This window comes from Dermacentor andersoni, chromosome 1 (genome assembly GCF_023375885.2).
Source record: "Dermacentor andersoni chromosome 1, qqDerAnde1_hic_scaffold, whole genome shotgun sequence".
Taxonomy (NCBI): Eukaryota; Metazoa; Arthropoda; class Arachnida; order Ixodida; family Ixodidae; genus Dermacentor; species Dermacentor andersoni.
This window is the reverse complement of record NC_092814.1, coordinates 240318304-240345035: the sequence shown is the minus strand read 5'-3', so window position 1 is coordinate 240345035 and position 26732 is coordinate 240318304. Positions and strand designations below refer to the sequence as shown.

At 44.7% G+C, this 26732-nt stretch overlaps 1 protein-coding gene across 2 annotated transcripts in view; it reads left to right on the top strand.

Moving 5' to 3' along the window:
• Nucleotides 1-1701: 1701 nt before the first annotated feature.
• The window catches only part of TM9SF3 (transmembrane 9 superfamily protein member 3), a 121650-nt gene continuing 96619 nt past the window's right edge, over nt 1702-26732 (top strand). Inside the window, exons 1-6 of one of the 2 annotated variants that reach the window (XM_055063544.2) lie at nt 1702-1869; nt 2508-2703; nt 2766-2888; nt 7170-7330; nt 17901-17978; nt 20893-21024. In XM_055063544.2, the coding sequence (XP_054919519.1) occupies nt 1792-1869; nt 2508-2703; nt 2766-2888; nt 7170-7330; nt 17901-17978; nt 20893-21024 (768 nt within the window). In that variant the 5' untranslated portion in view covers nt 1702-1791. Of the gene's footprint in view, nt 1870-2507; nt 2704-2765; nt 2889-7169; nt 7331-17900; nt 17979-20892; nt 21055-26732 lie in introns of both variants that reach the window. The other variant, XM_050196183.3, reaches the window with a different exon arrangement.

The window sequence follows — 26732 nt, the reverse complement described above, 5'->3', positions numbered from 1 at the left end:
TGCTCTATTCAGTACACTTTGTGTGGCAAATCATGTTATCTCTACTATGCTGCATTTGTGTGGCAAATCATGTTATCTCTACTACGCTGCACTTCCTACCAGTATGATGCATTGCTGAAGATCCTGAGGTCTACAAGTTTGCGAAGACTTTGATAGGTTCCGAGCACTACCGTTGCTACCGCATGATTGTGTACTCCTCTCTCTTTCTGTCCCCTTCCCCTTATGCAGGGTAGCCACGCAACCAGAAATACCTTTTGTTAAGCTCTCTGCCTTTTCTATACAACCTTTTTCTCTGAAGTTCCTGAGGTCTACGAAGACTTTGATAGGTGCTGAAGGCTACCATTGCTACCGCATGATTGTGTACATGATTTATTTCATTTATGCTGCTCTCTCTTCTTATCCCCTTCTCCTTATGCAGGGTAGCCAGCCAGAACTACCTTTTGTTAAGCTGTTTCTATACAACCTTTTTCTCTGAAGTTCCTGAGTCTACGAGTCTGTGAAGACTTTCATAGGTGATGAGTATTATTGTTGCTATCGCATGATTGTGTAGGCGATTTATTTAATTTGTGCTCCTTCCTCTTTCTATCCCCTTCCCTTTATGCAGGGTAGCCAACCAGAACTACCTTTTGTTAACCTCTTTGCCTTTTCTATGTAACCTTTTTCTCTCTCTACAGTATGCAAACATGGCTTGTGTAATATTGCTGTGGAAACTGCTGTTCTTTCAGTTGTCATAGAGTAGAATTAGTGTGATCTTAAACCCACAAGCATGCACTGCTTTAATGACTGCAAAATTGACATTTTACAAATACTCTGAAAGTTGTCTACTCTACAAAGCCATCTTCAAACTAAACGCTCTTGTCCGCAGGTCTGTTTCTATATTTCTTTTCAAAAATGAAAGGGTAATGCCATCTGACCTCTACAAGCAGATTCCACTTCTCAGTTATTTTGAACACGACCTTAACAGTTGCTGCCAGTCCTGAAATGGGGTTAGGCGTAATTATTTGTTGAAAAATTTAGCATTAAAACAGACAAATATGTAGAGAAGAGAGCGCTCGTATCGTGTTCTCTTTCCCACATCTTTGTCTGTTCTAGTGCTAAATTTTTCGACATGACTCAATGCTAACTTGCTCAGCTCACTTTTCTTATTAAGGTGTAAGTATTTAAGAGGTGCCGCGCCTCCTTCTGAACTTTGTGGGCGCGCGAGGTTGTCGGCATTATGCAAAATGTCTAGCTCGGCAAGATCTATCAGTGGAGGCGCTGGCCCTTCACGAGCCTGCGTTCACTGATTTACCTCAGAAGTACATATACTCAGAAGCGTACTTTGATGTTCACGTGCAAACTATTACTAATACCCCCGTCACATGGGGCCCTCTCGCTCGCGATTGAGCCTGATCCGGACTGAATTTCTAGACTGTGATTGACTCCCTTCCTCAGATTGCCCAAAAGATACAAATGCAATCCCGATCGAGCTTGATCGCGGTCGAAAGCACAGTCATGGTACAATGAACTCCATCGCGTGACTTGAACTAGGCGCGTTAATTAAATGGCGCCGAAGTTGCAAAAAAAAGAAACAATAAAAATAATTTCATTAGAATAGCATTATTACAATTTGTGTTATAAAACTTTTTAACCAATTGATTTGCCATTTAGCTTGCTAATAATAATAATAATCAAATGAATACAAGCGCCATTCAATAAATAAAGGCGTTTAGGGCTGACGTGGCTGGACGTACTGATGTACTAGGAGTGCTGTCGTCGAGTCATGAAGAGTACTTACGCGGCATATTAATCATGAAACGATTTGGATATGCGTTCGTGCTACTATTAATCTGCTTCAGGCCTACCGAAAGCGATGAGCATGATCACAAGGTATGATATCGAGATCTTGCTCTAAAACAGTACGTGCAACTTGTAAATTCGTATCTTGGTGCCACACACTGCGCGCATTAAGGTTTGGGCGATGGTGTGCAGCACACACCCTCCTATGCGTTTAATTTCATCTGCTTGCCAGGTTTTTAGATTAAAACAAATGTACTTTGGCCAGTAATTGTGAACAATAACGTTCTCTGCTTCTGCAATATGACTTTAATGCTGATCGACTCCACGCCGCCGGCGTCGTTCTTTACCTTGATACTCCGATGGTGATAACGTGGACTTATGTGTTGTGTAGGAAAATGTTGATAATTGCCTGTAAGAATATAGCTTGATGTTGGATATGACCACCACCTCAGGTTAACAAGATCGCATGAAGCCGCAATAAGCCTAATTGTTACCCAGTTCCTTGCGGCACAAGCGCATTTGCAACGATTGTATGTTACTGCATGTACCACGCAGCCGAGTTGGCTACTGTGTGGCTGCTCTTATAAGTAGCGTCATTCCACCGGTCGCTGTTGGAAAGAGAACAGGTGTCGTTTGGAAGCAGCTGCGAGCAGAATGCGCGTCGACGCGGCTCTACAGGCCGCGAAAACACTTGCCTGAAGTGTCTGCCTTCTGCGTTATGTTTGCAGTACCAAGACAACGAAGAAGTAGTGTTGTGGATGAACACAGTGGGACCCTACCACAACCGACAAGAGACGTACACTTATTTGTCGTTGCCTTTCTGTGTTGGCCCAAAAGCCTCCATCAGTCATTACCATGAAACCTTAGGAGAGGCACTCCTGGGAGTTGAACTTGAATTTAGTGGCCTCGACATACTTTACAAAGGTGAGCACACTGCTCATACTGCGGGTCATGTAGTTTAATTTTGATTTTCGTGTTATTTGCAGCACCTGTGGCCAAGACGACGTACTGCGACATCACCCTGGATAGTGCAAAATTGCATGCATTCATATATGCCGTAAAAAATCACTACTGGTATCAGATGTATATTGATGGGCTGCCTATCTGGGGTAAGTCATATTTTAGAAACTATGTTCAAAGTTCGTTAACCTTGAGGGCATGAAGGTTTTTCGGAAACATTGAGTTGCAATCTTTTGCAAGTGTACAATTGAGCAGTGTACAGTTGGCAGTAGCACACCTTTATGACGAAGTGCTTAACTCGTTATACAGGTCACTTTGTTGTAAAGGTCGTGCACAGTGCAGCTTGTGATAGAAAAGGGACAGAATTATACCCCTGCCACACGGGCACAGAAAATGACCTTAACTGGCTAATGCCTTAAACTTTAATGTCAGTCATGGGGTGCCACACGGACGTGCTTAATGGCATTAAAACTTAATGCCATTTGCGACGTGCGTTTCGTAACTCACTTGGCCATCAAATGTGTACTCTCGTTCCCAATGTCTCCACATTCTGACGAGACTAAATGGATTCTTAGTGAATAACAATTTATATATTCTTCACTTTCTTTAAAAAATTGCTCTTTCTCGTGGCGTAGTGTGTTCTTACAATTATTACAACTCGGCCGTCGATTGTGTACTCTCGTTTACAATGTCCCCATCGTGGCCGTAGTTTGAAGTTTGAAGTTTATTGAATACTTCGTGCAGATACAAAAATATTGGTATTTAGTACAGAAAACCATATTCTCATGATATTAAGCATACTTGTAGATAAAAACAACTAATATATTCTTCACTTTTTTAAAAGGAGCTCTTTATTTTCGTAGAGATCAGCAGGCGATGTTGCCGCTACTCATGGCTAGAGCACTAATCGTAAGCACGTTAGCCAGGAGAAGCTGTTCGATTGCACAGTAGCGGCTCCTTGCCTTGTTGGCCTCATACTGAAGCCTTCGAATATCTCAATGATGCTTGTCTCGAAGAAGCACATACGCCAGAACAAACTGGAGCACGCGGTCAAATTCTTCAGGATTGCTGCTTGAGAGCTTTGAAGCTGTGAGTGCTATTATTCCAATTTCAATGCTTTGGCTACGCTATGGATTGGCCGTCGAGCTAGCTTTGACTTCAAAAACTTTACGGCTGGGTGCAACAATGATATTCATGAAGTAAACTACATACAATACGCTGATTAATGTTTCTCATGCCATTTCTTAAACATCTGCTCCCTAGATAACTGTTTTTATTGTATTACTATTGGCAAGCAAACTTAACCGTTTCACTGCAGCTATCGCCATCGCAATGCTTAATGGCATTAAGAAACTTAAGGTCTTAAACTTTTAATGGCATTAACCTCACTCGTGTGGCACAGGTATTCCTTTGTTATACAGGTAATTTCGTTGTAGAGGCGCTCTACTGTATTTTTGATTTTGCCGCAGCAGTACAAGGCACATTTTCCTCAGACAAGCAGTTGTTTATATATGTCGAACACGAATCGAATAGTCCTTGCTATTCAATTCATATTCGATTCCAGAATTCACCATTCGAAGTTGTCGAATGTTCACTTCTTTCATATATTTAGAGGATAGAAACACATTGGAGTCCCAAAAAAGATAACAATGGAAGTGAGGACTATTCAGGATGACTCTTATGCAAGGAACCTGCGATTGATGCACAGGGTCACCAATTCATGAGCAAATGACACAAGGCAGATAACTTATGCTCAATTATTTAATGTGATTCATTATCAATGCCCTACTTTTAGGCAGCTTTAATATACAAGTTTTTTTTTCAGGGTCCAATTGGTTGCGAAATGAAAACCATAGTGAAAATTCGATGACACTGTCTGCATATGTGTTGCGTAGTGTCTCTAGTATGCCCGTTGATCGCGTGAGGTCGCATTTGTCAATTCTGAGTGCGCAGTGAGCACGTAAACATGCCTCGAACGATAGTCTCCCGCTAAGTGTGAAGTACGTGCTGTCATTCGATTTCTGCACGCTGAGGGGTGCAATGCAGCCGAAATTCATCGACGAATGAGTAATGTGTACGGTACAACTTTCATGAGTGACAGCAAAGTGCGGCAATAGTGCAGGAACTTTGAAGCAGGAAGCACAGACGTTCATGGGGATGCAGGCAGGCAGGGAAGGAAGCGAGTGTCAACCAATGATCTTGTTCAGTGACTGGATTAGGCTATTCGAGAAAATCTTTGGTTAACAATTTCTATGTCGAGCGATTCATTTCCCGAAATTTCACCGTCAGCTCTCTATACCATCGTGAGTGAGAGACTCCAATACCGCAAACTCTGTGTGAGGTGGGTTTCCAAGATGCTGCCCAACCGTCACAAAACACAATGAATGGGTGTAGCTTTAACATTTCTTCAGCGCTACCGTGATGGAGAAGATGTTTTGAAGAAAATCGTCACAGGGGACGAGACATGGGTCCGTTTCAAAACTAAAGAAACAAAAGAGCAATCCAAACAGTGGATGCATTCTGATTCCCTGAAAGCAAAGAAGTTCAAGTGAACCTTCTACAGCAGAAAGTGTATGGCTACTGTGTTCTGGGACAGCAATGGTGTTCTCTTGATGGAATTCATGCAATATGGCACGACCATCACTGCAGTCTCATACAGCGTGACTCTTGAATGTCTACAAAAGGCACTTCAGAACAAGCGAAGAGGAGTGTTGTCATCAGGCATTGTCCTTCTTCATGACAATGCGCAGCCGCACAGTGCAGCTGCAACAAGCTCCTGCAGCATTTTCAATGGGAAGTGGCTCTCTCTGATTACCATCTCTTTGCTGACATGAAACGCTGGCTATGAGGACATTAGTTTGACTCGGACAACAAGCTGTGGACCAGCCTACAGTATTGGCTGAAAGCACATTCGGTTGCCTTCTATGACGATGGTATAAGAAAGTTGGTACCACGCTAAGAGAAATGTCTCAATTCAGCAGCAACTATATAGAGAAGTAGCTGGAAAGTGTATGTAAAGGTTCCAAATAAAACAATTTTGATTTTCACTGCGGTTTTCATTTCGCAAGCGATTGGACCATGAAAAAAAAAAATAACCGTCGTACAAATGTGTTGTCTTGACTTAGGGAAAGCAGTTTATTATTTAGGCAATTGCACTATGTTTGCAGACCTTTAAAACAATGATCAGTGCTGTTGTATCACATTTCTCACCTTGAATGAACTCATCATTCTACTCGCATCTCATGACGTGCTGTTTCCTTTTTATCATGACTCATTATCGTATATCGTAGTGCGCTAAATAACTGAAAGCGAGTGGTTCCTCATTTGCAAGCGCCTCTATTTGTGTCTATTTGTGACAGCATTACATACAGCATTAAAAGGACACTAATTCAGTCGAGACTGATAAAGTATTGTTTGAGAACTCTATTATCGTTACTTTCACGATAATATTTTGTTTATCAAAAAAGAAAATGAAGGTCAAAGTGTTTTTTTTTATTTCGCGCCGAATCCGCAAAGCCAGTGTGTCAGTGTGACGCCGCAGATTTCAAAGTAATTTTCGTATTTTGTCCGTGTTGGGTTCAATGAAAGCGCTCGAAACTTGCCATGTTCAGTCCTGGGCTCCTTTGGAACCTAATGTAGTCGATTGTTACCCATAAAGAATTAACTAGGATCTAGCAGACACCTTAGAAGTTCCTGGCATTACGGCGGGCTGGTGGGAAAACTCCAAGGTGGTGTTGCCACCCGTCTTTAGTTATGCGTTTTATGGTTTACCAAGCATCTTGCGGGAAGAGTGGTTTATTTGCTAATGTAAGAGGGTAATTTACAAATACAGGTGACATTTTTTTTTTAGTGTCCCTTTAATATGCCTGTAATTAAGCAATGTAAATAATGTGAATAAGACTTTTTTTTACTTAATTAGGAGTGTGTGATGAGACGTTGGTGCGGCCCTGGCAGTGTGCTACTATAGCAGACGACGGCATGCGAAAGCATCGCAGGCACCGTAAACAAAAGCTCTTTTTGCAGACTTGTTCACAGAATGCACAAATAATTACCATGTTTGTCTTAAGGACACTACATTGATTCTTATTACTGTGGTAACCGATTGATTACGAACACAACAGTCATGAACGGGCAAGGGAGAGCATGTAGCTTGCAAAGGCAGCGACCTTAGAGATTGGGTGGCGTGCTGTAGCATGCAGTGTAACACTAGACTGGCCGTTGGTGGCACTGACACAGCACGCCACCGCGCCCCCTCTAGTTGGGGCACACTCTATATATTTCACTGTGTTTATGAATAAAATATTCTATTTGATTTTCAATGTCCTTTTTCTCAAAATATTCATATTCGATTTAATTAGGATATTTCACTATTCGAACACCCCTAATAAAAAAAATGCTTTTGTTACTATATGGTATCTGTTCTCTCTCAGGCATTGTTGGTGAGCATGACGAGTCTGACAACAGCTATTACCTTTGGACACACAAGAAGTTTGAAATTGGCTACAATGGAAACAGAATAGTTGATGTCAACTTGACCAGCGAAGTAAAAACGAAACTTGTTTTAAACCAGAAGATATTTCTTACGTATGAGGTGAGTTTAGTTTGTTGGTTTGTGATAGGGTTCGGTATTAGTGTAGTGACCAGACAGACCAAGAGCCAAGCTGCACTACCTATGTGGCAGCTTGACTCTGCATGCTCATCTGGTTATTTTCTCTAATATCTTTTAAAAGTACAAAGGGACTGCATGATGCTAAAAGCTAAATACTTGTAGGGCTGGCCGTATCATGTACTGCTTGTGCTAAAGGATCTTTTTTTGTCCCCCTTTATTTTTCCAGCTGGGCAGTTGCAACTGTGTTACAATGTAATGTCCTAATTATAAAGTTAAAATTAAACACACTGACTTTAGCCATTCATTGCTGTTGCACGTCAACCATGAGTCAATGTTCGTGCAGTCCAGTATTTCTAGAACACCCATTTCATAGCCCCGTGTGCAGGCATTGCGCCATTCAGTGAACAACTGTCTAACCCCTTCATATGAAGCATGTCGCTTGGATCTACAATTTTACCCAGGCAACTGTAATGTTAGTCTCATATGATATGCCCTTACCCACATTACCTTTTTTCCTTCTTGCTCCCACAGCATTGCATTGTTTCTCCTACTTCCACTATTACTCCATCCACTCAGTATCATTTACACTACTCCACCAAACTGTTGGTTGTATTTTGCTATATTCGGATATTACTATACTCATTAGTATTCAGTGATAATTGCTTATTGTTACTGATTCAGATTGCTTGCATTATTACGCCACACCTTGTTCACTTATATCCTCTTGTTGCATTTTGCTTTTCATTTTACACAAATTATGTGTCACTACTTATACAAAAGTAAAATAAAACCTGCAAAAGGCCAGGAAACATTACGCCAAAATGTAACAACAAAGTCTTAAAAAGTGATACAAATGAGTCGCTAAAACAGTCAGTGCCCATTTCCATTTTGCAAAATTGAAATGCTTCCAATAGCTCCCATGCTGCTGTACCTATGCTTCCACCTACAATTTTAATTTTGTGAAACTGATGGCCACATTTACAGACCCTGCAATGCGCAGGTAAATGGGCAGTTCCCTTGTTTTTTGCTGAAAGTTTGTGCTTCCATGCGTGGTCATTGAGGCACCATCCATTTTTGGCTGTGTAGATCTTCCTACATAAGCGCAATATCTCATAGGCAACACCAGTTGCATACTTCACAAATGGCCTTATATTGTTCATTTAGCTCATACCCCCTTAAGCAAACTAAAAATGCAATGACTCGTGGTCCCTTAATCTTCATGGCTACTCACTTTGCGTGAATTAGCTGCAATGACACTACCTCTGTTATCTATCTTGACTATCTGATGGCACAGGAAAACTAAGGACATAGGTCAGTGAGCTTGTACAACACTGAAATGACAATAGGAGGTGTACTCGTCACTTTTCTTTAGCTTGTCAGACATTTTGTAAATATACTACTGTGTGTACCTTTATACTGCATATAGAATGTTTTAGAATAGGGACCCCAAAGGAATAGTCCTGACTACTGCACAGGTGCAATACGCAAACAGTGTTGGAATTTTCATCATGCATCTGCATAAATGGGATACCTCAAACTTGGCCATAAAGTATTACGTCGGCAAACATGCTAGTGCCTGTTGAAGTGACAGCTCTTATATTGCAGCAGATGTGACCAGAGTCTTGAGCAACTTGTATTTATTAGCTGGTGCAGTAGCTTTGGTGCTTTGCTGCTGAATATTAGGTCATGCGGTTGACTCCTGGCTTCTGTAATCATGTACCATTGAGGGCGGCATGCATAGCAATTGTGTACCAAGCTCTGGATGCATGTTAAAAACAATGAGCGATACCATGGCGTCTGTCATGGCCTACATGTTGCTTTGGGATATTAAAGGGGCCCTGAACCACCTTTCCTTAAGGCCTTAAAAATGCCTCTGAGCAAGTATGGCGTTTACCAGGGGTATATTTCCGAAAAAGTTTTTTCAGAAAGACTAAGTGCAAGCATAAGTACTACGAATGCCATATATTTACCTTTTCCATTTGCCCTCAACGTCCTCCGATCAAAAGGAGTGGGGCAGTGCCGAGGGTAGTGCACCGCCTAGGGCATTATGCCAAAAGGGCTTGTTGTGCTCCAGTCTGGCCATGCTATGTGGTGCTGACTGCCCTTGTCCTGCGTGTATAATATGCAAATCCCGATTGCACTTTTTGAAGCGCTATTAATGGCTCAATAAGAACTTCTGTCTGGGAGTGAGCACGTGCTGGCACGTGTCCCTTGTAGATGCTCACTGCAGTTACTCGTGGGACATGACAGGCGTAGTGTACATGGGGTCTGGGCTTAAGTTTCGCATGGTTTAAGGCTAGTTGAGTGCTCAAAACTAATCAAAATGGGTGAGATTTCACAGCTCTGACACTGAGAAGCAGTGTGGCCAAAGTTTGTCCTACATGAGCGGGAGTGGCTGAGCATGAGCAGACGATAGTCAACTTCTTCCGGAAGTGCGTAATTGTTATTGAAATTCAAAGTGCAGATTTTCGCTTCAGCCTGTTTAGTAAACTGCATCAACTCCTAAGCATACTGGCGCACTAAGGGGTCCTGCCACCCACCGGCTGCAGACTGATTCAAACACGGCAGGAAGAAGCATACTGATCCAGACACACCTTGATTGATGTTAGCTATTGGCCAATAGCAGCTGATTATGGAAATCTTGCATATGACAACATATGTCAGTCACTGGCAGCTTCAAAATGGGTGAGGAGAAGGCATCTGTTTTTGGAAAGAGTGTTTGGAAAAAAAAAAAGACGGCCGTGGCTTAGCTTGGTTAAGCCTGGTGATTGCGAAGCAATAGTGTGTTATTTTCGGATCAGCTGGTAGTATGGCTGGTGGTAGTCTTGGGTTATGCTAGTGTTACGGCTTACAGTGAATCATCTAAGAGGAAGTCATCCGTCGAATCCGTGTATGCCGACAAACATTTCCCTCACCAGCGTGCCCATTACAAAATCTTCCAGTATCGATTGGCCGACGGTGCGGTAACACTCCATTTTCTCCGCGTCGTAAGATATGCCCACTCTGACCGTAGCGCCCCTGGTGAGAGGAGCGGGAGTTAGGCCGCCGTTGGTGGCTACCGCCTCGCCTCGCGACGGCGTGAGATGGGGCCCCGTTTTTACACAGCTGGTGTGACGTCACACCGACCGTAGCGCCCCTGGTGAGAGGAGCGGGAGTTAGGCCGCCGTTGGTGGCTACCGCCTCGCCTCGCGACGGCGTGAGATGGGGCCCCGTTTTTACACAGCTGGTGTGACGTCACTCTAGGTCACGTGGTGTGACATCACGCAGCGAGGTCACGCTAAAGGTCAATGGTGCCTACCACCGCCTCGCCACGAAACGGGCTGAAGTGCGACCTAAAGTAGTATTGCTTCGCAATAAAAGTAACTTAGCACTCTGCTTGTGAGCTCTACGCACCGCGCACAAGTGCAATATTTGGCTGAGATCTTCACAGCAGTATATGCTATCCACGGAATGTGTTTCTTCACCAAGCCTGAGGTGTGGTTCAGGCCCCGTTTAAACTGCATCAAAGGCAATGGTGAAATGCAAGGATTGAATAAGCCACCACTGTTCTTGAGGTCACTTAATAATTCTGAGAGTGTGTAGCGCTAAAACATTAGGGTTTGGTTTGGAGTGCATATAGTAACATTGAGCAGATAGAAAGGAATCTGATTCTGAAGGCCAAACTATCTGAACCAGCTAATGTACTTGTGTTAAATGCAGAATTGGCGTTAACATTGAAACACATATTAGCACAGGCAATTATTTTGCATTTCTTTATAGCTTTGCTTGTTTAGCCGCAGTGAATGGTGCATGAGCAAGACTGAAATTATGATAGCACAACGCTATTGAAACTGTGCTTCTGTGGGCCCCAATTCTGGCCTGTGGAAAACTTATTGGGACCTTAATATGTAGGGCTATAATGTTTTCTTTATACTTGGCCATCCTTCACTCCTTGTAGGAGCATTTCCCAGACAGCATCTACCTGATTTGTGAATCAGGTTTGGGTATGCTATAGTTTAAGCTATTAACTTATTTTTTTACATTAACCATCTATCCAATCCTTTTTGAACATTCACGATACAATGAACACCTATAATCACATCAGAGAATTAGATGCTGCATGTCTGTACAAGTGGTGGTTTCGTATGTATACTACACTGCACACCGCAAAATGTTTTGCCCATTGGTAAAACGTTTTGTGTAGGCAGCCCCAGCAGAAAAGATAATGCAACAAAAACAAATGTTGAATGACGCTCTGAGGGTAGGTGTAGCAGGGCGCGTTAGCCAGGTTTCACAACGTGTGTGTGTGTGTGTGTATGTGTGCGCGTGCGTGTGTGCATGCACAGAGAAGTTTGAGAGCGTCAGAAATGTTATGTTGATTACATACACAGTTAAACCTTGTTATAACGAAATAGGTAAAATCGGCAGGTCGCTTTGTTATGTCGGAATTTCGTTGTATTGAAATTTGACATTCTTTGCTAATAAGTACAGTTGCCGATCGATTTTTTTTACAAGCAAAGGGGCTGCAGAAGTTTCCGAATTATCGGGCAATCGAAAAAAGCAAATTTGAATGAGAAACCAATTAATTTTGATGAATTTGAAAGTCGGCGACGAATGATAACGGTTTCATGCCACATCAACGATATCTTCAAATCGGCGGTATGAATTAAGCAAAGCCAGCCACGCTTTCGCGTGCACTCCGACCCCGTGGCTGATAGCGTTGTCCGCACTGGGACAACGCTATCATGAAAAGCGCTGGCAGCGGGGAGCGAGTGCTTCGTCTGCCTCTCGCTTCAACGAGTTGCTGAAACTCGAGATTACGCAACCTTCTGTAATAAACGCACGGGAAGACGGCTTACATGATACCACGCCGTCTCCTTGGCACGCCCACTCTTTGCACACGCGGCAGATTACCTCTAAAGCAGGGTGCGAGGCTGCGTATATGCTCAGCCACGCTTGGAGCCATGCACAGCCACGGCCGAGGCGCGCGCCAGAAATCGCGACCCGCGTCGACTTACCCCCCCCCCGCCCGCGCTTCGGCCGCCGCATTTTTACAATTGCTAGTAGGTACAGCGTGGTGGGGCATTATTTGCGCGAGGAGGCGGCACTCGTGCGTGAAGCCACCATCTTTTTTCTCACCCTCGCACACTCATCATCATCAGCCTGGTTACGCCCACTGCAGGGCAAAAGCCTCTCCCGTACTTCTCCAACTACCCCGGTCATGTTCTAATTGTGGCCATGTTGTCCCTGCAAACTTCTTAATCTCATCCGCCCACCTAACTTTCTGCCGCCCCCTGCTACGCTTCCCTTCCCTTGGAATCCAGTCCGTAACCCTTAATGACCATCGGTTATCTTTCCTCCTGATTACATGTCCGGCCCATGCCCATTTCTTTTTGTTGATTTCAACTAAGATGTCATTTACCCGCGTTTGTTCCTTCACCCAATCTGCTCTTTTCTTATCCCTTAACGTTACACCTATCATTCTTCTTTCCATAGTTCGTTGCGTCGTCCTCAATTTAAGTAGAACCTTTTTCGTGAGCCTCCAGGTTTCTGCCCCGTACGTGAGTCATCGCCACTGACAAGCGCGCACATCCGGTTTGGCCGCATGGCGCTCGTTTGGCAGTCAACGGCCAAAGGCGCTTGGCACGCCCACGCCGGCCACCGTCATCACGGCTGCCAGCGATAGCGCGCTATGCAAGTTTGCCGATTGAAAGAATGAATGTGGCGCACAAGCCGCAAATCACATGAGCGAATCTACAATGATGACGCTGTAAACTGCACTGCGCACACCGCTGTTTGCGCCGATGCACTTATGGTTTCGGCGAACTGTGCGACAATACTCGCCATAAATTGGAAATTTGAGCTTCTCTTTTATTTTTATTTTCTCCCTTTGTAATTTAAGAAACAGAACGGAAGGGAAAATATCTCGCAATAGGGGGATCGCACGGTGCAGCCAAACCGGATTTGAGTGTCTGTCAGTGGTGATGACTGGACGGCGCGCACTATACCTTCACTTATGCTTGGGCCATGCGCTCCGCTGTTCACGTTCTATTTGATGCTGATAGTACGTGCATGAGCCTTGTGTTCTGGAAAGGCCGCTGGCGGAATTGCCATACTTCCTTGATTAGAGCAGTGACCTATGGAAGTGCAAGTAAATGGGTGACCGGAGCAGTGACATGGAAGTCGGATTATATACACAGTACATAATTGCCCACTTGTCAGTAATTTTAAGGTTGATTACATGGCCTATGCTCTAACACTAACATGTTCAGGAACGAAACTATGCATTTGGCACTTTACAGATGTTGGCCTGTAGTGTAATTAGTTGTCCATTAGAATATGGCTGGGCGAAGTTTGAATGGCAAAACATGTGCTGCCATGTAAACGTATACTGCCACTCGCTTCCATGCTTTGTGCACTGCTTTCAGACTTGTACACGTTACAGAAAAATATAACCGATTACAATTACAATAGCTTCATTAAAAACTGTCATTAATTACAGTGAACAATTAGTGCCTTATGAACTAATTGTATAATTACTGAAATCTAATTACTTTTCCATTTATTTTCTTCTTGTTGCGCAAACTCTGCACAGTTGCCCAAATACAGTAAATACAGGGTCTGTTCTGAAAGTAGTAGTACTCATTAAAAAAAATTTATTCATGAGAATAGTACAAACAATTAGAATTTTTCAAAGTAGCACTTTTCCGCATCTACACACTGCTGCCAACGAGTTTTCCAGTTTTCCTATGCCTCCGGGAATGCCTGGACCGGAATGCTGTTTAGCTCCCTTGTCATGGCCTGTTGAACTGCCTCTACCGATCCGTGATGCTTCCCCTTGAGCGTTGATTTTATTCTTGGGAATAGAAAAAAGCCTGGCGGGTCCAAGTCGGGGCCGTAGGGGGGCTGAGGCAGCGTTGCCACTTTGTGCTGGGCAAGATACTCCACTATGCGGAACGCTGTGTGGCTCGGCATGTTGTCGTGCAGCCGCCAATTGTTGGCAATGGCTGGGCGGACACGAATGATGCGTTTTCGCAGTCTTTTGAGACTTCACGTAAAAAAACTGCATTAACTGTTTGTCCGGGTGGTACGAACTCTTTGTGGATGACTCGACGTTGATAAAAAAAAAAGCAACATGAGGATGGACTTTTGCTTGGATTTGCTCATTCGTGCTTTCTTGGGCCGTGGGGAAAAAGTGGTGTGCCGTTCTAAGCTCTGCCGCTGGCTCTCCGGATTGTAATCAAACACCCACAAACACTACATTGTCCAAAAAGTCGGGGTCCTCATTCAAATGAAGAAGATCCTGGCTGATCGCTTTCCGGTTGCCCCTTTGCTCCTCTGACAACACTCGCGGCACGAACTATGCACACACTTTGCTCATGGGTAAAATTTCTCTCACGATCTCAAAAACTTGGGTTTGAGGAATGCTCAATTCATCAGCAATAATTCTGTAACTTTTAGGTTTTTAGCGCACAAAAAGGGATGAGAGACAGAGGTACGACGCGACTCGTCCTTTTTTGTGCGCTAAAAACCTAAAAGTTATGCAACACCAAAATGCCCAAACCTGCGCTCTTTCAAATTATTCTGATACTCATTCTACGGTCACTGTTCAGTAAATTTTTCACTCGCGATGCATTTTTGTTGGTCTTGCTGGTCGAAGGCGTCCGGAGCGGTCGTTGTCTTCCACTCTTTCCTTACCTTCTTGGAACAGCTTATGCCACTCAAAAACACCTGATATACCCATGGCAGCATCACAGTAGGTCTCCTTAATCATGTCGCGAGTCTCTTTGCCTGTTTTACCAAGCTTTACACAAAATTTGATTGCATATCGCTGATCCAATAAATGCTCCATGATTCTCCGTGACGAGGCGTTTCGACAAGGGTTCACAGTACAAGCGACTTGCTCTCTTCAACAGTCGAGAGCCGACTGCCGAATTTTTCCAGCGTTCCCAAGATCCCCCTTAACCGATCCTGCGCGCGCATCCGCCCGTTCGCCCAGGAAAAAAACAGTCCTACTACTTTCAGAACAGATCCTGGCTCTTTCAGTGCATCCTTGCAGCCCTTCACATGTCTATGTGCACTAACAATTGCTTCACAAAATTTTTGGTGATCATTATTCCTTTCTTTCTTGTGGAGACACCTGCACCAAGTCTGAAAACTTGTTCTGTGTGTGCTTGATGGAAGAGCAGCGTTTTAATGCCATACCAGCAGCAGTAGCGTAGCGACTATGGCATTGCGCTGCTGAGCTCGAGGTTAGAGGTTCAACCCTGGCTGCGGCAGCCGCATTCATATGTGGGTGGAATTCAAGAACACCCATGTACCGTGCATTCGGTGCACATTAAATAACCCCTGGTGGTCAAAATTAATCCAGAGTCCCTTACTATGGCGTGCCTCCTAATCAGACTATAGTTTTGGTACGTTAAACTATGGAATTAAATTTTTGTAATGCACGAACACCTTGTGCACACGATTCTGGTTCCTCAATGCCACGATGACTGTGTTTGGGTCCTCAATGAACCTGAGCACTTATATGTTGCTCAGGCTTAAAGAAGGCGCTTTTGGTAGGGCCAATGATAAGCTGAAAAAAAGAATGTTGGTGATTTCCTAGTATTAGCATCTGAAGTGGTCATCGAGAGTTAGCCAGAGAAGTGCCCATTCAGATCGTTGGCCAACATCTGGTAGAACATTAACCCTATCCATGCCACAGTATTATCTCTAATTCTCACTAAAATGGCCAAATTTATTTTTCACCAGTTGCCGACATGTTTTACTTCCTCGGAAAGAATAAATTTGCTTCTGCTTGCGCTTACCCTTGGATTGTCTGCTGTCATCTACCGAAAGCATGATTATGCACTGAGAGAAAACTAGGCATGTCCATAGCATTGCTAGGAAATGCAAGGTACGCTGATGAGCTGAGCTTGCCCTTGGCTATTTTTACCAGAATCACGTGGACGAACCCAGCTCATCCAAGGCATGGAAGGGGTTAAGATGAGGAAACAAATACTGGTGCCTGAGTTTGCTGGCTAAACATGTGCATCTGAGAGGCTGTTGCATGGCATGTCTGCAGGCATTTTACTGTAGTTCCTACTAAATTCAAGTGCTGAAAGGCACATCAGCTGTTACAGCTTGTCTTGTCAGTAAAGTAACTGGCTACACATAATTGGTTACTGAACAAAGTAATTGATATACAGTGAGCGTTGCCATGTAAAGAAACTAATCAGTTGTGAAACAATGAAAATGTAATTGAATACAAGTGATTAATTAAATATGATTTGTTACATACAAGTCTGACTGCTTATCCACTTGATGACAAAACTACATAGTTGTGTACTGGTGTATAATTCAGTGCTCAGTGATTGCTTGTGGGCAGCTGTGTCAATCATACGCAATTCTTGCCAGATCACGAGTATTTAGTTGGTACTGGAAGATGATTAGAACAGGTGAACCATGAATGAGTCATAATAGCAAGGTGATCTTGTCATTGTTTAGCCATTTCAAGTGTCGGAAGTACGAGTCATTTGCTTTTCCCTCCCTCAATATAATGCATTGTAGAAATGCGTAATTGTTTAAAAATGCATGCACAAGTTGCCAAAAGTGATGTGCAAGTGTGGTCCTCAGGCCACTTGACTAGTTGTGCATAAATAAGAATAACATTGTTAAAACAGGCAGGTGTTCACAGGAACATTGGACACTTGAACTGACAAACAGTGGTTGGAACAAGGTATGTGTCAGTTGGAGCCAATGTTACAAGGATGAAGACAAGTCCCTCTGTTGAAGCATTGACTCTAGCCTGAGACGTTTTTTTGTTTACCACTGCCAGTCACAATATTAGTACTACTACAAGGCATTGTGATATATATGTCACAGATAAGGTGGTTTATCTAAAGTTTGAGATCAAGTATTACTGGATGATTTTATAAATTTGCACTTTTGTGTTTCTGTGCGTGAAAAATAACTTTGTGCACATGCACTCTTGAAGCAAAAAAAAAAAAAAAAAGAAACCCCATGGTTTTTGCACTATGACAAGCTCTGTACTCTGATAAACCTGATGTCATACAACCAACTGTATCACACATTTCCAATTTGCCCTATTAGCAAATGTACTGCCACTAACCTTGTATTTCGGTTCCTTGAAATGCCACAGATGTCTAAGGTGCAAAATGGACTGGTGCCACCATTGTTTCTAGTGTATGATCTGCCCTCCCACGAAATGAAATAAGGGGAAAAAAGATCGTTGGACTTTACGAGCCCAAAATTGAAATCTGATTATGAGGAATGCCGTAGTAGGGGACTCCAGAATAATTTTGACCACTTCGGGTTCCTAGTGCATTGTACACAGGTATATTTGCTTTTCACCCCCATTGAAATGTGGCCACCATGGCCGGAATTCGATCCTGTGACCTCGTGCTTATCAGTGCAATGCCATACCCACTAAGCCACCACACCAAGTAATAAGGGGCAGTAGGCAGCATTACATATAGATCCCATGACATGTATATTACATTTGATGAAAATAATTACTATATGCATGTTCTTTGCACGAACTAAAGGATTGGTTTGTTCTTCCAAACAGGTAATCTGGAAGCCATCAACTGTTCGATTTGAAGAAAGGTTTGACAAGTATCTAGACCCAAGCTTTTTCCAGCATAGGGCAAGTCTCACTATGCTTGACTCAATGTGTGTGATTCAATGCGTATGTGTGTGTGTGCATGTATGTTGAGATACTATTCAATGAGAGTTCGATGCATATTGTGACAGTTAAGGGTGGCTTGTTGACAGACCTGAGCGAAAGCTGGGAAGTCTGAGGCAGTTTTTTCTTTACAAGCAACAATTTAAAGAACATGTTTCGACTTTGCTGCTGAAAGGTGTAGATAACCGTTTTTTACTGCATAAACTTAGTTTTCTTGCAAAAGACTGGCCTTTCCTTAAGCCAAATCAGTCATACCAATTACAGTCATCATGAAAACTTGCATGGTTGTAGCTTCATGAGCAGACAGTGGTTGCGGAAAGCAGTTGTTTCATTTTGATTCGCTGTGGGAATGTGATCTTCCAACATTGCAGAAACAGTTGGGAGTAAAGCAAGGGGCTCTGGAGTCCCAGGGGTATCATTGGCCCAGCGACCTGGAGCTTGGCCAGACAGATGAATTGAGAGGGCCTGATCAGAGACGAGGCGACATAGAAAGAAAAATAAGGCATTAAACTACATCACTATGTACAGAGTGGTCAGCTTAACTAGTTGCTTGTAATGAAAATCACAACGCCCAAGCTGTTACTGTCAAGGGGCGCTGTTCTTTTATAGCTCTCATCCAGAAGAGAAAGGGAGTCATCATCAGGCTCGTTTGTGTTTCACGCCTGCTGGAAGCACTGGGCTTTCACCCTTTTCCACCCTCCTAAATACTCCTTTGTCTAAAAAACAGCTTGGACAGCGTGTAATTTTTGGCCATTTGATATGAATGTTCATCACAGAGGCAAGCCATAACAGGAGTAAAAGAATAAAAGGGATTTGGCAGCAACCCATGAGTTAGCATCGAAGTTGACTGCATTGTGGTAGATAATTTTTGCCAGCCTGGCTTAATGAGGACAAAATAGGAGAGAGAGATGAGCACTTTATTCAGAAACAATAATGGAGCCCGAGGCCTTGCTGGTGCAATTCTTCAACGCAGCGTTGAACTCTGCCAGGTACTCTTGTGCCGGTAAGGAGGTGGCCTGCGTGAGCCACATAGCCGATAGGGTGGAGGGACAAAGGAGGGGATGGGGGAGAAACGGGTGCGGTACAGTGCCACAGAATGTGTTGGGAGTTAATCTTCACTAGGTGGGCAGACGGGGGGGGGGGGGGGTTCAACTGCGAAAGCAAGGAGAAGGTGGGGATGGGTTGGAAAAAGCAAGGAGTTGGACTGCACCTGCCGTAGTAGAATGCCATAAGCACGCGGGAGTGCCGGGTTGGGAGGGGGAACGACGTGCCTGAGGAGACAGTAGGGTTTTAGGCTGTACGGTGTGTAGCGTGAAGTCTGCAGAGTTGGTTCAGGGATACCGGAAGCCTGGCATAAAGCTTCACAGGCGAGCTGGTTAGTCCACTCATTCCCCGACAATCCCGCACGACCAGGAATCCACACAACCTCTACCATTGTGTGTGAAGAATGAGCTGTGAGAGAGGCAAATGGGGCAGGAAGCATTCCCTAGAGAAGTCTGCATCAAGCGAGATAACTAATTGAAACAACTTTCATTATTTCGGTCCTAAAATTGGCCTTCACTGAATAATTCAAAGTTGACCAGTGAGCACGCACATGCCTGACCCCTATGGTGACCCCGATGACAACACAGTGGCAGGGTCTGTATCAGCAGTGCTTAGGGGACTGGGAACGCACTGAACAAATGTCATCTCGCATTCAAACACCTATTTTGGGGCTGCCCTTGGATGATTTTCAAGCAATAACTGCAGCTCACAATGTTTGATTGCGGTATTTACCCGATTCTAACACGCACCACATAAAAAAAAAAATGGGCCGAAAATTGCCTGCACGGTGCGATCAGGACACGAAACTAAAATCGGCTTTGCACAATTTGAATGCTTCACCACACAACACACGTGTTGCAGCAAAACACAATGTTTAATTATGGTATTTACTTTATTCTAACATGCACCTTAAAAAAAAAGAGAAATGGCCGAAAATTGCCTGCATGGTGCAATTAGGGCACGAAACCAAGATTGCCTTTGCATTATTCGAATGCTTTACCACCCAACACACATGTATTGCGGCAAAGGTGACTTAAATATTGCGTGGCGAAGCTGACTTTAGGAAACCAGCTGCGATTGTACAGCAAGTTTTCTTGCTAAAAAATCGGGTGCGCGTTAGATTTCTATATTGTTTAGGAACTCTAATGTCATTTCTACATTAGTTTACTACTTTGGACACATTGAAAGTGTATGCGCGTTTTGTTTGAAGGCTTGTTAGAATTGGGCAAATGTCAAGGAATCAGCATTGTGTTTTAGCGTATTTCTGCATCTTGTTTTATTCGACCTGTCGGATAATTTGATAAATTCCAACGCTCCTGTCAGGGTCGAATTAGAAGTCGACTGCAGGATAAAGCCAACACAACAGTTTATTTTCGGTTATTCAGAAGAGAAGAAATGACACAGATAACGGCAAATGCACTCCTAGTATGGTCCTCACTAGAGAGCGGAGAACATACGGGTACATCAATGACATGGTGGGACAGAAATGCAGGAATGTAATGGTGCGTCAGTGACACTGAAAGGTTTAAAAGCGAATTCAACTGGAAAATTTGATGTTGGGATAATTATGACATTTTTATCAGACCTGTGGTATCCAAGTGAATAAGTCAATAAACGAAAGTGCACATACAGGTGGGTCAGGAACTTTCTGCCTCTCTAGTCGTGTTCGTGTGCACCATGTATATCTTGAGGACCAGATACCAACTATCCAAGCACCACTCTGCTGCTTTTGATGTAATACCGCAGAGCAACGCGTGTCTGAGCGGATTTTTGGCAAGGTCAACGAAACAAAACCAAACGACTCCTAATGGTTGAGGCCTCTTCCTTGCAGATCCATTGGTTCTCAATCTTCAACTCCTTCATGATGGTAATCTTCCTGGTGGGTCTGGTGAGCATGATCCTGATGCGCACCCTACGCAAGGACTACGCCCGCTACAGCAAGGACGAGGAGATGGATGACATGGTGGGCAATGAGTGGCAAATCGTGCAAGTGGTAAAACTGAAATCACATCTCCAATAACCCCCCCCCCTTTGCTACCTCCATTCTTGGGAGCTCTCTTGTCTACCTTCTGCAACTGTTGATCGGTGAATGTATATGGCACGTTGCACTGCACTGCATGCTCCTTGCTCCTCCCGGTCAGCATGTGCGTTAGCATTATGGTGCTTTTACATTACCAGAAGCTTTAAAGGGGTCTTGAACCACCACTTACCGTATTTACTTGCATAATGATTACACTCGCGTAATGATCGCACCCCTGAATTTTGTCATCAAAATTAGAATTTTTTCCTTTCCCGTGTAATGATTGCACCCCGAACTTGCCACAGCGATGTGTCGTGTGCCAAGTCTAGCTAATGATGATCGCACTTACCATCTGTCGAATGCTACGCGAACGACTCTTTAAGACATACCAAGCGGTCTGCACGCACCAAACATTCTTAAGCAGATGCCCCATCCTTTCATCACTTTTCGCACTTCCACGAAAAAAAAGCTACAAGCAAACTTGCCTTGGCTTTATTATTTGTAGGCTTTATAATGGTTGTGGTCAACAACAAAAAAGGCGCTTTTTGATTCTTCTCGTCTGTACTCGTGGGCACGCAACAAATCGCGAGCGGCAACGATAGCAGCTACTGGTAGATTAGAAGTGTACCCTATTTATACGCCGACGCTTGTACATAGCTAAGATATTCGCCCACCCATAGCGGAAGCATGCCGTATTGGGATAGTAGTGAACACAAATGGCCGCAGTTTCCGCAGCGTGCCCGCCATGGGTTTCTATGTCACTGGCAGCTAAGTGCGCCCATCTGTGTTTCTGTCCCCTCAAAGTGGTCATGGCTACGTTATTGCCGCAAACTTGCCGATAGTAACAATATTATTCATTACTGATACGGAAGAAACCATTTCAATGCGCGTTGTGTACTCGTGAGAAGAAAAAAAATCTCGTTTGGCACGTTCGGCTTGCTCCGCCGGCCGCCATTTTTCTTTTGGTGTCCCGCCTATTTGTTGACTTGTTGTCATCCCGCAGCAAACGCGGGATGAAAAAAAAAATGTTTTCTTTTCGCGGGAAATTTAACCCGCGTAATGATTGCACCCCTGAATTTGCGCCAATTTTTTTTTTACAAGAAAGTGCGATCATTATGCGAGTAAATACAGTAAGTTTGTTGAAAATACACAATCCGCGGGTAGCATACTCTGCCGTGAACATCTCAGCCAAATTTTGCATTTGTGTGCAGTGCGTGGAGCTTGCAAGCGGAGCACAGTCTTTTTCTCAAACACTCTCTTTTCAACAGAAGCCTTCTCCGCACACTTTTCTGGCTGCTATATTTTGTCATATAGAGTAAAACCTCGTTAAACTGTTCCCGCTTAAACAGTACTTTCGTTTTAAAAGTAGTAAAAGCAAATCCCCAACTCAGCAGCCATTGAACATACAGTAGAATCTCGATGATCCGAATCTCACGGGGTCACGAAAAATATTCTTATTAGCCGAAATTCGTATCATCGAAACAATTAAAACTAGCTAAATTAAAGAGTCGGAGGTGAACTCACTCAGGCACACGTATGTAAAAAGCATTTATTTCTTGAAGAAAAAGTATCTAATGTCCTTCTGCTTCTTTTTCTTTGTCAGGTCACTTAGCAGACTTTGTTCAAAACCATTAAAACGCGTGCACGTGTCGTAGCTGATTTCATCTGCGGCCATAGCACGCCTCAGAACTTTGAGCGCGTGCAGCGTTTCAACCGCCGGTGGTTGTTCTTCGCCGTCGCCCACGTCTAACACAAAGAACGCGGCCCGAAGCACAGCAGCTACTCTGTCCGATGGCACGCGGAAAAGCACAAAAGCAACAAAACCGTCACCGCTTCAAACTTTTCGCGCCCAGTCGCGGCCTCCGCGCTGCCCGGTGCTGCGTCTGCGCCTCCGCACCAAAAGAGAAACTGAGAAATCGCGTCACTGTGCGCTGTTCTCTTTCGTGGCTGTCGGTGGGGCGGCGTTTATTAATTAAGGCGAAAGCCTTTAATGGCTCATGCCCGCGGTTGCGTCCGTCCGTGCGCTGGAATCGTGCCAACTGTGGCCTCTCCTCCGCGCAGCGGCGCAACCTCCTCCCCTCCTTAGCAACCGGCGCGCCAGTTGGGGGTGCACTGCGCATAGCAACCGTGACGTCACACAGTAGCGGTAGAACAAGAGCGCGCGCGCATCGGCGGTGGCAGCTGCACCGCCGCTCCTTCGCCACACATCTCGTTGCAGTCGAGTGAGTGAGACGCATGGCTCCGAACGGTCCAGTGATTCCGCGCCAAGCGGTTCGGGGAAGCGGCAGCGGATGCCGGAATCCCCCAACACCAAACTCCAGAAGAACAAGGAGCGAATGTGCATGCGACGACTGAACATGTCACCAGATACGAAAGCAAGGGAGGCAGAACGGAAATGCCAACAGTGATTGATTATATCGCTACCAAAGGCAGGGAAGCAGAACAAAAGCGGCAGCAGCGACAGGCGATATCTCCGAACACCAAAGCGAATGAATTGGAGCGCAGACGGAAGCAGCGACTGGCTATGTCACCGAACTGCAAAGCCAGGGAAGCGGAGTGCAGACGGCAGCAGCGTCTGGCTTTCGCCAAGCACACTTTAGAATTTCCAAAGTGTCTTCGGTAGTTTTCGTATCAAACGACGCGGGTCGAAAATTGATTCGTAACAACCGTTCTCTAGCACGTTGCAAAGTAACGGGGCTCGGCCGGGACCATAGAAAAATTTTGATCATCCGGAAATTTGTATTAGCCGTGATCGTATCATCGAGATTCCACTGTAATGCATTTTGTATCTGCATAAACCATACCAGCTTATTGCATGCATACCGGTTAAGGGGGGATGTGGCAATGAAAACTTTTTTATTTATGGGAATAAATTGGGGAAATTTGGCATGCAGGTGTGATTTGCTATGCTGATATAACTGAAATTAGTTTTGTGCTACTTATTATAGTTTGAGTTCGAACAATTGGCAGCCTCTAGTGGTCATTCCCAAATTAATTACGTATAAGTTCGCCGAGATTTTCACATCCGCATGTTCACAAAGGCCCATTCTGTGCATTAAAGCTATTGGTTTATTTTTGAAATGCCGAAATGAGCATAAATATATTTTTAAGCTTTCCTATGCATATTGTCTTACTAACGACATTTGCAAAAAATGCAATATAAATTTTTTTATGAGGTTCAGTTAAAAATGGACAGCTTTATTACACTCGTCAATGCTTCCGGATGTAAGGGCAAAAGACAGAACGATTTTGTCTTCATTCGTTGTGAAATGGCACTGTGATGACTGAAAGCAACTGCATAAAAAATGAAAGCTGAGAAAATGGAGCTCAAAGTTTCATTTGTTGTAAACATTTAAATCTTTACTTTGAGCATCTAAAACCCACGTGGGATGTAGTCCTTTACCTGTGAGGGCAAATTTTTTTACATTTTGATCTAGTTTTTCGCTTTCTCGCAGCAGTTTCATGGACTTTTGTTGCCTTTTTGATCATGCGTCCATCCGTCGTGCAGAGGTGGATGACAGAGCATTCAAAACGTCTGGTCTTGTCTGTTGTTCCGCAACATCTTATTAGTGAGAGTTGGATCTGAAATCCGCAGTTAAATATATGACGCGAAAACTTCTGCTCTGCTGATGTCGCATTGCACTCGCGACCACACATGGACGCGCTTTCGCCATGGCTCGTGGACGCGCTTTCGCCATGGCTCGTGGACGCGCTTTCGCCATGGCTCGTGGACGCGCTTTCGCCATGGCTCGTGGACGCGCTTTCGCCATGGCTCGCGGACGCGCTTTCGCCATGGCTCGCGGACTCGCTTTCGCCATGGCTCGCGGACGCGCTTTCGCCATGGCTCGCGGACGCGCTTTCGCCATGGCTCGCGGACGCGCTTTCGCCATGGCTCGCGGACGCGCTTTCGCCATGGCTCGCGGACGCGCTTTCGCCATGGCTCGCGGACGCGCTTTCGCCATGGCTCGCGGACGCGTTTTCGCCATGGCTCGCGGACGCGTTTTCGCCATGGCTCGCGGACGCGTTTTCGCCATGGCTCGCGGACGCGTTTTCGCCATGGCTCGCGGACGCGTTTTCGCCATGGCTCGCGGACGCGTTTTCGCCATGGCTCGCGGACGCGCTTTCGCCATGGCTTGCGGACGCGCTTTCGCCATCGCTTGCAGACGTGCCTTTGCCATCGCTCGCGGACGCGCCGTCACCGTAGCCCACGGTCCCGTCGTCAGCACCACATGCAGGTGCGCTTTCCCGGTCACCCATGCGCGCTGGTCGTGCCTTGTCAACAAGCTCGGTGGCATCCGCTTCTACAAGTAGTTTTCACCCTCTTTTCCACACCTTTCGTGGTCGTTCGTATGCGTGGCCCGTTCGGAATTTGATTCCTTTGGGGTTCATCACAGAAAACATGCGTAAGCTGCCATGATCTTCAATCACATTGATCGGAATGCGCAGCTTGCTGCTGTGCAACTGCACGCGAGAGGTTTGTCAGCAATTCAAGTCTACAACAGCCAATAGGAGTGCGCCCTGTGCCCCACGTGACTACTGTGCCCAATGGCAATGCCGCATTTGCCTTTTTTTCGCTTGCGTTTGCTCGTTTACTTTTCAGTGGAAAAATACGTCGCCCTGGCTATCTTTAGCTCTGATCTCTCCTCTTTACGATGATACCAAGATGGCGGCGCTGCGTCAACGGATAGTTAAGCCATCTGCGGTGCGACGGGGCCTTCTGAAGCCAGATTTTTTCGCAATCTTTTATGACAGCACTCTAGGAAAGTGCTGTTTCTCAATTTCTACTGTGTATTTTGTTATCTTTCACCACATGGTGAATAAAGGTCCGTGTATTGCGCAAAATTAAATAAGAAAATCAAAAATTTGGACCATATGACCACTTGAATTGCCGCGTCCCCCCTTAACACGTAGTGTTTCCACTTTTCGTCGGGCAATCACGGCAGTAGGTCGGCACCACAGAACAATGAACCTCAGAAATTAGAACGGCCTCCAAGCGCAAATGCAGAGGGCGCTTGTAAGGGTGAAGCCACATCATCATTTAAGTGCCGTCCGTGCCAGAGGGCATTGTGACCTGTGCTGTAGCCACGACCTACTGGAACACCAGACCTGCACAGTTAACAGACTTCTATGGGAATCGCCTGTGCCCACTCTCGCTCAACCGTTAGCTATTGGCATCGCTTTTATGACCTGTTAAACTGCTACTCTACGGTTGACTGGGGCGGCATTGTAATTAGAACGGCGGCTGTTTTGTTGTGATGAACTGCTTACATAGTTCATGATTTTTGCGAACACAGTGACAGTGGTGTCACAAGCTTTTGTTCAGTCACTTGGCTCCAAAAGTTGACTGCCGGAACCTGAAAAATTGTGGTGCATGTAGTCTGCTGCTCTATATAGCCTCTCCTATTGCCTTTTTCATGCAGTAGCAAATTGCACAGATCCTCCACATTAAGTCTGCATTGTTTATAGAGTTCATAAAGTTCACAAAAGTTTCATTTTATGCATTGTAAAGTTCGCCTCTGCACTTTTTAGAAACTGGAAACCACCGTAATGTTCGATGCTGGAATGATTACCATTCATTTTAACTCTTATATGTTGCCCGTGAATGTGTTGAGAGTTCAAAAAGAAAACCACACATACAGCTTCACTGCGTA